The sequence below is a fragment of the Mobula hypostoma genome, chromosome 3 (genome assembly GCF_963921235.1).
Source record: "Mobula hypostoma chromosome 3, sMobHyp1.1, whole genome shotgun sequence".
In the NCBI taxonomy this organism is placed as follows: Eukaryota; Metazoa; Chordata; class Chondrichthyes; order Myliobatiformes; family Myliobatidae; genus Mobula; species Mobula hypostoma.
Window position 1 is genome coordinate 148,477,112 of NC_086099.1, and position 14,056 is coordinate 148,491,167.

Genomic DNA, 14,056 nt, shown 5'->3' on the forward strand with positions numbered 1-14,056 from the left:
AGGGAGGAAGTGTAAGGGCATGTGTAGCACTTGTTCCGCTTACAAGGATAAGTGCCAGGAGGGAGATCGGTGGGAAGGGATAGGGGAGGACGAATGGACAAGGGAGTCGCGTAGGGAGCGATCCCTGCGGAAAGCAGAGAGTGGGGGGGGGGAAGGAAAGATGTGCTTAGTGGTGGGATCCTGTTGGAGGTGGCGGAAGTTATGGAGAATTATATGTTGGATCCGGAGGCTGGTGGGGTGGTAGGTGAGGACAAGGGGAACCCTATCCCTAGTGGGGTGGCGGGAGGATGGGGTGAGAATTTCAGTTACAGGTTAGTGAAGATAAAGATGTAAATTTTCCCATCTGTTGTAATGTGAGCATTATTAAAAGTAAGTTAATACTAATTAGGATAATGGGGGGGGGGCGGTTTCACTTCTGTTCTTTTTATTTCCAGTGTGCTTTGTATATAGTGTTCCCGCCATGCCGCCCGGCACGTAAGTCTCAGCCCAGATCAGAGACGACACAATCGGCAATCGCCTCTGATCTGGGCCGACATTTACGTGCCGGGGGCACCTAATTAATTAGCTTGTTTATTTCGGCTTTTTTCTTAAAGACGTGCTGGGCGCGTTCCGGCCACCACTGCATTCTTTGTGGTCTGGAGGTTGGGAACCACCGCTAAGTCACATTTGAGTCAATAGCATCATAACATTTTAAGTAACGTTTGGATATTAAACACACAGCACATATTTTCCTCGTATGAACATATAAAATCATTGCAACACACCAATATCGCTGAATCAGTGGGAGCCCTGGGCTTGTTTACCTGCAACAACACGGTCCTATCGAGGGGTGATAGGAGACAGCAATATTGGAAGGGGGTTCCTTATGTCCAGTCTATTCCACAATTTAGTTTTCATTGCATTCATTCCAGAAAACTCCTCTTTGCAGAAATATGTTGGAAATGGAAGCAACATTTGCAGTGCTTTCGTGGCTATCTCAGGATATTCAGCCTTGACTTTGATCCGGAATGCCGGCAGAGATGTTATGTCAAACATACTTTTCAGCCCACCGTCATTTGCAAGCTCGAGGGGTTGATCTTTTTCCCGTGCTGACATGGATGATTCACCGGGGACATTCACAAATGGGTCACGGACCCATTCCTTTGCACGTCTTGGGTCACTGATGACCTTGAGTGCGTTAAAATTCAACAGTGCGTGACAGGGAATGAGGAAAGGTGCAGTTGACTCATATCGCCAAATCATATTGTTTCCTCGCAGCCCGGTGGTTGGGAACCACTCTTAGCACAAAGAGAGATCAACCAGGATGCTCGCTCTCCCTCTCAAAAAAAATCTATTTTCGGGATATTGTATGTAATTTCAGGGTGTCAGGGAGCCACTATTGATATGTGGGAGACTCCCAGAACTTCCGGGAGAGGTGGGATGTCCGGTATTGCGAATCCGTTGAAATGGTCCACCAGCTTCACTTCAGCCCAGCACAAAAAGAAGTTCATTTGATTGCTGGAGAGCAATCAGTGAAGACCCATGGCAACACTGCAGGAGCTCTGGAGATAAACCCAAGACCCAACCATTGTTTCCTTATTCCCATCAAAAACAATACTCATTAAAGACAAGTGATAAGGGTACCAGAGATTACTTTTATTGAAATCATGCCATGAATTAATATGGTCCAAATCAGAATGATAAAACATTCTGAACTTTCTTGAATGCATGCAGCTCTAACACTGAAGAAGCTCAGAACCTCAGAACCTTCTAGGACAAACCATAAAATCAGACACTTTAAATATTCACTCTCTCTAGAATCTGATATGAGCACAGAAAGACCTTTTGTTGGCTGCCATGGATCTGATAGTCTAAATGATTTCATCTGTTCAATTTTATATGTTTTCTATCTTTATTATCCATAAGGACAAAGACACAGCATGTGCACAGAATTACCAAGTTCTACTCTAATGTGTGCATGTGACCAATTTGATGCAGATTTAACAAATATTACATCTAAGTCAAGATCTGTGAATTCATTCACATTCCTGTTCAGTGGAAGGCTATAAATGTTAACTGGTTTCTCTTTCCACAGATTGCAGCCAAAAGTGATGGCTATCCTGGGATTCGAGTCAGAGAATGATAACCTGCTCCAACCGAACAACCCAGGGGCACCAAGCTAGGAAAGTTAGGGGCTCTATTTGGGAGAGTAAACACCCAAGTGGGCCTTTCACTTTGCAAAAATAACACATGTGAAAGCCAAAAAACAATTTGCAAGGTTATTAGTTAGTAATCTTAAATTCTAAATTCTGCTAAACGATAAACGTTTCTCTCCCGCTTAATTCTGCCGAGTATTTCCAACATTCGTCGCGCTTCCCGAATTAAATGAGCTACAGTATTTCGGTCGTGTGTCACGAGCGCGTGCACGCCCAGATCCCTCACCGTCCCGGAGCGCGCTCCCGCCAGCTCGTCTTCTGTGCACGCGCACGCCCTCCGACGTGGGTCAGAGGTGGAAAGGAAGATGGCAGCGGCCGTGGTGGAGACGGCGCACGTTGCGCGATGTGCGAACCGGAGTCCGCAGGCGGTGTCATGGGGCCGAGGCGGGTGTGTGGCGATCGCGTCCTGTCATTCCATCGTGATTTACCAGCCTGAGGTAAAGAAATCGGAGCTGGCTCCATTGCATTCAGAGGCGGCTAGGAGTGCTGGGAATCCAGGGAAGTACAAACCCATGCCCCTGCAATCTCATCTCTCACCTCAATAATATGGAATATATCCAATTAAGCTTTGGGGACTTAATCACTTTGACCTTCTTCAAGAAACGGGACACTATCGCTTTCTTTATCTCAAGTATCTCCAGCATCTGAGCATTCTTCAGTCTGATCTCACTAATGTTTATGTTCTAGCTAAGTTCTGATGCAAAGTATCTAAGATATCGCCCATATTTTTCGCCTTCAAGCATAAGTTCCCTTGCGTGGTGTTCTCCACTCCTTACTTATCCATTTTATCTTGCCATGTGTAGAAACCCTGGGATTCCCTTTAATCCTATCCGTCAAGGACTTTATTGACTCCCTTCTAGCTTTTGACTAAATTAACTAATTTCTTCTCATCCAAGATTCCTATACTTTTCCATCCTTGTCCTTCCCTTTTACTGGAACAAACCAGTCCTGAACTCTGTGTAGCTAGCTAAACAACCTTCACGTGTTAAATGTGGACTTGCTTGTAAACAAATCTGTTCAATAACTTCCTCCTGTTTGCTACCCTCATAATTTGCTCTTTCCCTAACTTAAAACTTTCATATAAGGTCCACTGTTATCCTTATTCACAGCTATCCTGAAGTTTAAGGATGAACACCAGAAAGTCTGCAGATGCTGGAAATCCAAAGTAACACACACAAAATGCTGGAGGAACTCAGCGGGTCAGGCAGCATCTGTGGAAATGAATAAACAGTTTTCAGGCCGAGACTGTTCTTCAGGACGTAAAGTTTAAGGAGCTGTGATTGCTGGTTATCAAGTGTTCACCCATTGATGTGCCAGTCACTTGGCCAGGCTCATTGCTCTGCACAAGATCCATTTTGCCTCCCCTCGAGTTGGATTGTTCACATCCTGCTTCAAGAAAACCTCATGGACGAACTGACATTCTGCTCCATTGGAACTTTTTGCACAAAGGAGTTCTCAGTCAGCATTGGGGAAGTTGAAGTCATCCATAGTGATAACCCTGTTGATTTTGTTCCTTTCCGTAATTTCAAATGTTCCTTTATTATGGAAGTATACAGCTCTGAAATTCTTCAGTTCTCTGGGTAGCCATGAAACCAAGAAAGGAAAGAAAAAAAACTTGCCTGTTTATCCGCTACTGAATGACCCTATGGCTATTTAGGGGTCTGTAGTGCAATCCCATCAGAATGGTGGTTCCAGTTAAAGTGTAACTTGTCCCATTTTTTACAGATTTTGATCAGGAATGTGGACAATTCCTCACTTCCCACAGATGCTGTTTGACCTGCTGAGTTCCCTGAGCAGATTGCTTGTTCACATTTCTGCACCTACAGGCTCTTTTGCTTTCATTTCTAAATAAAAAATTGCACTTTTGAGGTCAAATGCAGGAATAAAGTATACATTAAATGGTAGGACCCTAGGAGCATCTGTGTACAGATTGGTCTAGGAGTGCAAGTCCTCTGCTCCCTGAGAGTGGTGACACTGGTATAAACGCTGGTGAGAAAGTGAATCCTTTCATCAGTCAGGGTGCTGAATAGAGAAGTTTGTATGTTATGTTGTAATTGTATAAATCTTTGGTCAGGCCCCATTTGGAGTATCAAGTGCAGTTCTAGTTGTTGTATTACAGTAAGGAGTAGAGGCTTTGGGAAGGGTGCAGTACAGATTCACCAGGATGTGGCCTGGATTAGAGATGATTAGCTACAAGGAGAGATTGGACAAACTTATTTCTTTTTTAAATGGAGATTCAGAGGCTGAGGAGCAACCTGATAGAAGTATATAAAATAACGACAGGCATAGGTAGGGTAGGTTATACAAGTTTTCTTCTCAGAGTGGAATTACCAAATACTGGAGATTTGATTTTAAGGTAAGGGGGGGAAGTTTAAAGGAGAGTTCTGGGTCATTTTTTTTCTTTATACAGAATGGTAGGTGCCTGGAATGAGCAGCCAAGAATGTGGTGGATGCAGATAAAACATTCCACATAGGCAAAGCCACAAGAAAGCAGCATTCATTATCATAGACCCTCACCATTCAAGCCATACCCTCTTATTGCTACCACCATTGGGAAGGAGGTACAGAAGCCTTAAGTCCCCACCATGAGATTCAGGAACAGTTATCACCTTACAACCATCAGGCTGCTGAACTAGCATGGATAACTTCAACCACCACTACTCTGAACTGATTCTACAACCTCCAGACTAACTTTCAAGGATTTTCCATCTCTTGTTCTCAATTTTCGTTATATGTACAGTTTATCGTTTGTAAACTGGGTGCTTGTCAGTGTTTGTTTAGGTATAGTTTCTTGTGGAATTCTATTGTACTTTTTTTTTCTGTAAATGCCTGCAAGAAAATGAATCTCAAGATAGTACATGATAATAAATTTTCTTTGAACACTTGGTTTGCATTTAGTTAGGCACATGGACAGGCAGGGAATGGAAGGATATAGTCTGCATGCAGGCAGATGGGATGAGGTTGACTTGGCATCATGTTTGGTGCAGACATTGTAGCTGAAGAACTTGTTCCTATGTTGTGCTGTTGTATGTTCTGAGCTTCAAGTTCATCTGCAAACTCCCTTTCATCTAAAATTCCTTGGTTTCTGTATCATTGAACTTAAATTTGAGAAACTCCAGGATCATCTTGGATATAATAGAATGCTTAATGTCATAGAATTTCCCATTGATGTTTCTTCTTAAAAATACAATAAGGAGCACTTTTAATGCCACTTAGCGACAAAGGTTTGTGATCAATTTTTGGCTCTTGCGATCTCAGGTGATCAGAAACACTGCACAATCATTTAACACGTGAAGTTATAATTAGTTGATTATAGAGAACTATAGTGACAGTTTGTTGATAACAAGGTTATATTTGTACTGGGAGAGTCCTGTGGAATGGCTTCTTACTTCTGCTCGGCAACATCATCTGAAACTAGAAGATGAAATTTCACTTGTGGGCCAATGTTGCAGCTCTCACCTACCTTTTACCACTCCATTCCTTTTGAGTTGTTGTTGTGCTTGTCTCATGACCAACACTAGTTTTTAAAATACTTTCTCTGACTAAATCTTTGGTTTTTTTTGATCCCATCGCAGTATTTCAGCACAAACATTGACTCCCGTCATTTTTCTCGGCAAGGGCCATTTCATTTACCACCTTGATATTCCCCTTGACACAGAGATGAGTTTTGGCCCCCATACCATCTTCAGCATCACCAGCTTCTATTTCTAAACATTTGCGATTTTCACCTTTGCTGAAGACCTGTTGCTGAAACCTTCATCCATTTCTTTATCATCTGATTCCAAAAGTCTTTCAGGCCAACCTTTCATCTTGCATCTCTATGAATTTCAGCCTAACCAGTACTTTGCAGCCACTAACCTAATGGAGGAGCCATGTGTCTATTTTCCATCTGCACCGTATTTCGTGCTATGTGTTTATTATAGTAGTTAGTTACACGGGTAGGGGCATGGTAAAAAGCCAAGAGTAAAGTATTCATGCTTTGTCAGAGTTAGAGACAGCTGGGAATGATATATTTTTTGTTGACTGGTTAACTTTGCTTATAATCACTAATTACATTTAATTACACTGAAGAAAGGTTAAGTACGTTTATTATGCTAAGACTTTATTTTGTTATATCACTAGTTTTAGTTTCATTAGTTTTATCACTTCAAGGCTGTTTGGTTTGCTAGTTTCTTAATAAATGATTGAATGTATTCTTTGATTTGAAACCTTTTAACCTTCTATGCATTTAATGGAGACATGTCATACAAGATTTAATTCTGCCCCCCCCCCCACCACGTGCTTAGTCTCTAAGCGGTGTTGGTTTGCTCGAGTAGCCTCTCTCTTAACTTGCATCATGTGGGTGGTGGCCTACGTTGATTCCTATCTGATAACACTTGCATTTAAACTCTTTTGTCCTTTATTTCAAATCCTTCTATAACCTTTTTGTTTACTGATTAATCTTTCGGCTCTATAACCACGATATATCTATGCTTTTCTGGTCTGTTGCATTTTTTACCTTTAGTTTGCAGATCTGTAACTTCAGATACTTAGTCTCAAGGTTTTCAATTTTGCACCCAGACTGTTACACTTGTCAATCTCTCTGCTCATTTTAATTTGTTCTTTCTGGTGGCAGATTTTTCCTTACAGTGCTCTGAGAATGTTTTATTATTTTAAAGGCACTTTATAAAGCAAAGCTGTTAAATTTTACATGAAAAACAATAATGAAAGTTTGTTGCGATCTAATACATTGGCTGCTTTTTGATTGATGTAAATGTTTTTTTTAAACTGGGATCACTTTTGAGTGAAATTGTCTTTCTTTTAGTTACCTTATCTAAACTTCTATTCTGCCATGACTCACCATTGTACTCATGAGAAGAAGAAAAAAAATTAAATCTAGGAATTGTCAACCATGTATATCGATGACTAATTTAGAGGAAAGAGAAAAATACTGGGATATTGATAATGAGTAAAGATTCTACAGTTAGAATAATGTTGATTTAAGAGAAGCTTGGTATAGGAAGGATTTGCTACCTCTCTCCCAGATGAGCTAAATCTTTTTTACGCCTGGTTTGATGTTGCCAATACTGAGCCTGTGAAGAAAGCTGCTGATGCAACCTGCAACTTGGTCATCTGTGAGGCTGAAGAACGCAGATGTTTCCTGCGAAGTCGCAAGGCTGTGGGACCGGACGGCATCCCAGGTTGGGTACTCAGGATGTGCGCAGCACGACTGGCAAGTGTGTTTACAGACGTTTTTAATCTCTCCCTCTCCCAGTGTAGAGTGCCCTCCTGCTTCAAAACATCCACCGTTGTCCCAATACCAAAAAAAGACCAAGGTAACATGCCTGAACGACTGGTGTCCTGTTGCACTCACCTCAATAATAAGCAAGTGTTTTGAGAGGCTGGTCAAGGGCTACATCTGCAGCTTGCTGTCACCCAAAATGGGCCCCCTGCAATCCGCCTACTGACACAACCGATCGCCACTGGTCTACATACCATCCTTGCACATCTGGAGAAGAAGGATGCTTATGTGGGAATGCTGTTCTTGGACTACAGTTCAGCATTCAACACCATAATTACCTCCAGGCTCGACAGGAAGCTCAGAGACCTCGGCCTTCACGCTGCCTTGTGCAGCTGGATTTTGGACTTCCTGTCAGATCGCCGACAGTTGGTAAGAGTGGGCTCTCTCACCTCCACCCCTCTGACTGTCAACGCAGGAGCTCCTCAGGGCTGTGTACTAAGTCCCCCCCTTTACTCCCTGTATACCCATGACTGTGTCGCCACCCACAGCTCTAATCTGCTAATTAAATTTGCTAATGACGCACTGGTGTCAAGAAAACAACCTCTCCCTCAATGTTGCAAAAACAAAGGAGTTTGTTGTGGACTACAGGAGGAGTGGAGACAGGCTAGCCCCTATTGACATCAATGGATCTGGGGTTGAGAGTGTAAACAGCTTTAAGTTCCTCGGCATAAACATCACCTAGCATCTCACGTGGTCTGTACATACTGGCTGTGTGGTGAAAATGGCACAACAGCACCTCTTTCACCTCAGGTGGTTGAAGAAGTTTGGTATGGGCCCCCAAATCCTAAGAACTTTCAAAAGGGGCACAATTGAGAGCATCCTGATTGGCTGCATCACTAACTAGTATGGGAACTGTACTTCTGTCAATCTCAGGACTCTACAGAGAGTGGTACAGACCGCCCAGCACATCTGTAGTTTTGAACTTCCCACTATTCAGGACATTTACAAAGACAGGAGTGTTAAAAGGGCCTGAAGGATCATTGGGGATCAGAGTCACCCCATCCACAAACTGTTCCAGCTGCTACCATCCAGGAAACGGTACTGCAGCATAAAAGCCAGGACCAACAGGCTCCAGGACAGCCTCTTCCACCAGGCCATCAGACTGATTAACTCATGCTGATACAATTGTATTTCTATGTTATATTGACTGTCCTGTTGTACATACTATTTATTATAAATTATTATACATTGCACATTTAGACAGAGATGTAACGTAAAGATTTTTATTCCTCGTATATGAAGGATGTAAGTAATAAATTCAATTCAATTTAGATTTGAGAACAACCTTTTGCAAAGTTAAGATAACTTTTATCTTAACTAATATGGCACCATGGCTTTTTGCAGGAAGTAATATAATAGGGAAATACGATAGTGGTGTGAATACGGAAATTTTATTGTCATAAATTAGTAGAAGAACAGCTATATGAAAAGTGAGAAAACTGAGAGCTAGCTTTGTGCATGACTGCATGTAATATGAGAAAGAAATAATGCGAATTTCACTTTCTTGAAACTTGTGTTTCCTTAGCTGTTTAGAAAATCTGGGCCTTTAGAAGAGATGGAAAGATAAATATAACAAATTGTATAACCTTTCGAAAGGATAGGGAATTGGAAAGAAGGGTTCAAAGTATTGAAAAAGAGTCTTGACTTGATAGAGATTTACTGGCAAATATAATAATAGGGATGTTGAAGAAGTAAGTGCAAAATCAGAAAGTTCTGAAAATTAAAACTCCATGGAGACCAATGGGAACAATTCACATAACAGTAGCAACAGTGGCAGTAGTTTTGGGTATATCTGCAAATGGCAATTACAAACTGGATTTTTTTTATTTGGAGAAACGTAATGGACCAGAGTTAATTAATCACCTGAATTTAAGGGAAAAAAATGCAAAGACTGGATATAATACATGTGCATTTAATACTTATTTTGAGAGCGAGAAGGCTGAGTTACAGGCAAAAATATAAAGGCTATATCAGAGGTGGGTATTTTACACAGAGTGGCAGGTGTGTGGACCCCACTGCCCTGCCACTGGTGGCAGAGACATTTATGAGACTCTTAGATAGGCACATGGGTGAAAGAAAACTGGATGTTTATGTGTTTAGGAAGGTTAGATTGATCTTGGAGTACCTTAATCAAGTCATGGACTGAAGGCCCTCTACTGTGCTATACTGTTCTATGTTCTGTGTTCTAAAAGCTTTACTCTTAATCCAGGGCGATTTGTGTACTTGTACTTTCCCCTCTGGTTATTGGGAGTGCACTCATGTGCATTCAGTCTCTTTGGTAGTTGTTCAATAGAAATCTGATGATTTTTTAGGTTTTGTTAGCTAATCGTTATTAACTGAATCTTAATATAAATACGCATCTTTGACCCAACAGAAACTAAGTGTGACTGAAATTCTGAATGGACATAAAGGAAGAGTTAACTGTGTGCAATGGGTTCACAGAGAGGGTTGTGGTAAGTGCTGATAGATAGCTTTTTAAAGATCTGAAGTAAAAATTTTGTTGAAAGTTAATCCTAAATTCATAATACATTATATTGATAATAGAATAATCTACAGATTATTGTTTACATAACTAAATTTTAAACTTTCGACACTTAAGCGTTGGCCTGAATATTTGGCTAGATCTTGCTGACTATTGCTTTCACTTTGGAGCAGTGCCACTGTGGACTGGTCATTGAAATGGCAGTAAGCTCTAGACTTTCTACACATCCAATCAAATATGGAAGTCTAGGATTAGCTATAAGATTTCAAAGACAGATCCAGTTTGATTGTCGCTGGACATAGCATAGGTTATTTCATTGGAGTCCATTATGACTGAGATTCTGCAGCATTTACAATGGGTAAGCATTTGGGCTCTATGCTTGGCCAAACCTTGTGTCAAGTCAGACACTCATTCATTTCACTAGGGATTGTAGGGCAAAGAATTAAATGTGAACATAATCAGTTTATTTTAAATTGCGTTTTTACTTATTTGTAAGTGCTTTGAGATATTTTTAGCCTTTTATTACTTCTAACTGGGAAGTTATAGATGGGGCTTTACTGGTTGTCAAATTTGCTGTGGCCTGTGGTTTTTTTACTGGAGAAAGGCACCTTGTCTCTGATCATACTGTGGCCATTCTGGACATGGAGATGAAGCCAGCGTGATCTGGTCTATAATAGTTCCTGCTGTTACTGCTTTAACAGCAGAACAAATTAACCTTTCTTGAATTATCACTTTGAAACTGGACCTGTATTCTTTATTTTTGCTGATTAGTGTTTATGGAGGAAAAAAGCATGATTCTAAGAAATTCCATAAACGTTGATGAATATTCTTGTGATAGTTTAGACATCATTTATGTGTTTGAAATAAAACAAAATGCTCAACATTCATTAGCCAACACAGCATCCGAGGAAGGAGACACAGTTAACAATTCAAATTGAATGTTAACTCTGTTTTGCTTTCCACGAATGATGTGCCGCATGTTAACATTTTCCAGCATTGTTTATTTCAGGCCTTCAGTGTTTACAGTTTCTAATGCTTGTGAATTTGTTTTTTGGTATTTGTTTAAATTTGCCAAAAATCTAATGCCTGTTAATGATTTTGATGAATTATGCAGTCCAGAACAATGTATTTTGAATACATAGTAGGGTACATTTACCTATGAGTTCTGAATCAGAATTAATTAACGGTTCAGATTTTGCAGTCATCAGTGCCATTAATTTTGATTAAAAGCTGCACCCTTGCTCATTTGCTCTCCCAGTAAGAACATTCATAAAATGTGATGTGCTGTCTAAATCATGATGGCTCTGGAGTTTTGAGCAACTGTAAAAGTGACCTTGTGGTTCTGTATCTGTTTGTCCATGTGTGGTGGGAGGATAGAGGTGAAAGCAAATTGTGGCCAATATCTCAGCTGGATAAAGAACGACTCTGGTTTAACCATAGGATGCTAAGAGGATGCAGGGTGACTTGGATAGGTTGGGTGAGTGGGCAAACTCATGGCAGATGCAATTTAATGTGGATAAATGTGAAGTTATCCACTTTGGTGGCAAAAATAGGAAAACAGATTATTATCTGAATGGTGGCCGATTAGGAAAAGGGGAGGTGCAACGAGACCTGGGTGTCATTATACACCAGTCATTGAAAGTGGGCATGCAGGTACAGCAGGCGGTGAAAAAGGCGAACGGTATGCTGGCATTTATAGCGAGAGGATTCGAGTACAGGAGCAGGGAGGTACTACTGCAGTTGTACAAGGCCTTGGTGAGACCACACCTGGAGTATTGTGTGCAGTTTTGGTCCCCTAATCTGAGGAAAGACATCCTTGCCATAGAGGGAGTACAAAGAAGGTTCACCAGATTGATTCCTGGGATGGCAGGTCTTTCATATGAAGAAAGACTGGATGAACTGGGCTTGTACTCATTGGAATTTAGAAGATTGAGGGGGGATCTGATTGAAACGTATAAGATCCTAAAGGGATTGGACAGGCTAGATGCGGGAAGATTGTTCCCGATGTTGGGGAGGTCTAGAACGAGGGGTCACAGTTTGAGGATAGAGGGGAAGCCTTTTAGGACCGAGGTTAGGAAAAACTTCTTCACACAGAGAGTGGTGAATCTGTGGAATTCTCTGCCACAGCAAACTGTTGAGGCCAGTTCATTAGCTATGTTTAAAAGGAAGTTAGATATGGCCCTTGTGGCTACAGGGGTCAGGGGGTATGGAGGGAAGGCTGGGTTCTGAGTTGGATGATCAGCCATGATCATAATAAATGGCGGTGCAGGCTCGAAGGGCCGAATGGCCTACTCCTGCACCTATTTTCTATGTTTCTATGTTTCTATAACTGCTTAGAAAAGTAAGGAGCATCGAAAAAGTAAAGGAAAAAATAAATTTAATCAAATAATGAAGCTCTGATCTCCTTTGATATGTTTGATTCAATATAAACTTCGAGACTAATTTGAGAATATCTTGTGCAATTTCCAATACATTATCCAACTAATATCTGACTTCATACAGTTATTTACATCAGACATATGGGCATTTTGTCTCAACTAGGTCATACTGGATCCCAATCCTTAGACCCGCCTCCAACGGTGTATCATTGGGAGTAATATTTAGTGAATTACAAGAGTACGAACTTGAGATTCAGAATAACTTTACTTTTCCTTTAGATGTTTTATTTTATATCTTACCTAGTCAAGAGGATAAGGACTTAAGAGACAGGTTTTAGTGTTCCTTGTTCTTGGATTTCCATTTAATTTTTATGTCTACTTAACTTTCCCATGGCACTGGATGGCTTAAGAGGATAAATGTAGGGAATGCAGGCCTTAAATATCATCATCAATACTTTAATGTAGCGAACTTCAGATGTGCACAAGTTGCTGAGTAAAGAATTTTTTCAGAGCCAACATTGCATCTTAAATCTTACTGTCTTTGGATCTTTAACCAGTGGTTACAACCTTTCAGCCTGTTGTCTGTTATGTGTTTCCAGAATTTTATATAACGAGCTTGCAGCCTGTTCTGGAAAAAAAGGAGACTATAGGTACATTTCACATGATTTCTGTGCAACAAAGGAGCCAAAAACTGTATACAATAATGTGGAAGTGGTTGTTTCAAGTTTTTTTAGATCTGAAAGCAATGTTTGCTCTGGAATAATGTACTTTAAAAATAAATATTGTTGATCAGTGATCCAGGTGTAGAATCTGATGCTGAAGGTTTTGCTATACAGTAAGTCCCCGGGTTAAGAACGTCCGACTTGAAATGGAAAGGATATTGATAATTTGGTTAGACGATCAAAATCAGTGTAATATGCCTATATATAGTACTATAAAATATATATTATATTATTATACTATATAGTAGTATAAAATATATACTATATACTAAGACAAACATTTGACTAATTGATGCTAAATAAGTACCATATATACCTGTTCCAACTTACCTACAAATTTGACTTAAAGACAGACTTAGGAACAGATCTTGTTTGTAACCCCGGGGGGGTGGGTAGGGGATGGGGGATGAGGAGGACGTCGAGGGAACGTTGACTCAGACCGTGACAGGCCTGCGTCAGGCATTTTCATGCCTTACAAGGCGCAGATTGGAAGTCTTGTGTGGGGCGCCATTCCTCGCACAGACACTAGAGCAATATGTGGTTAAGTGCCTTGCTCAAGGATACAAACACGCTGCCACAGCTGAGGCTCGAACTAGTGACCTTCAGATCTCTAGACGAATGCCTTAACTACTTGGCCATGTAACCCGGGGGCTGCCTGTAATTGTTTGATGCTCGGAAATAAGCTAAGGTCTGTGTCTATTGTTTTATTCTGCTTAGAATCGAATGATTTACTGAGAACTGAATTCAAATATTTATGTTCCAGATCCGGAGGTAGAGCTGGTGTCTGGAGCATCTGATAACTCTCTGATTGTTTGGGAGTTGCAAAATTCTAAAGTAAGAGTTTCAGGTTTTGAAGTATCTACGTTTTTTCATCGGGTTCTCATACTTCAGGAAAGTATGATTCTACATTACAGACATGACAAATACAAATCAACATAGCAATTTATTGTTAAAACGTTCTTGTACAAGAATTTAGAAACAATGTCTTTGAATTTCCT

At 40.7% G+C, this 14,056-nt stretch overlaps 1 protein-coding gene across 3 annotated transcripts in view; it reads left to right on the plus strand.

The window, feature by feature from the left end:
- The first annotated feature begins 2,500 nt into the window (after nucleotides 1-2,500).
- elp2 (elongator acetyltransferase complex subunit 2) overlaps nucleotides 2,501-14,056 on the plus strand; it is a 128,544-nt gene continuing 116,988 nt past the window's right edge. For all 3 annotated transcript variants that reach the window (XM_063043841.1, XM_063043842.1, XM_063043843.1), the window contains exons 1-3: nucleotides 2,501-2,632; nucleotides 9,851-9,929; nucleotides 13,822-13,892. In XM_063043841.1, the coding sequence (XP_062899911.1) occupies nucleotides 2,501-2,632; nucleotides 9,851-9,929; nucleotides 13,822-13,892 (282 nt within the window). The remainder of the gene's footprint in view (nucleotides 2,633-9,850; nucleotides 9,930-13,821; nucleotides 13,893-14,056) is intronic.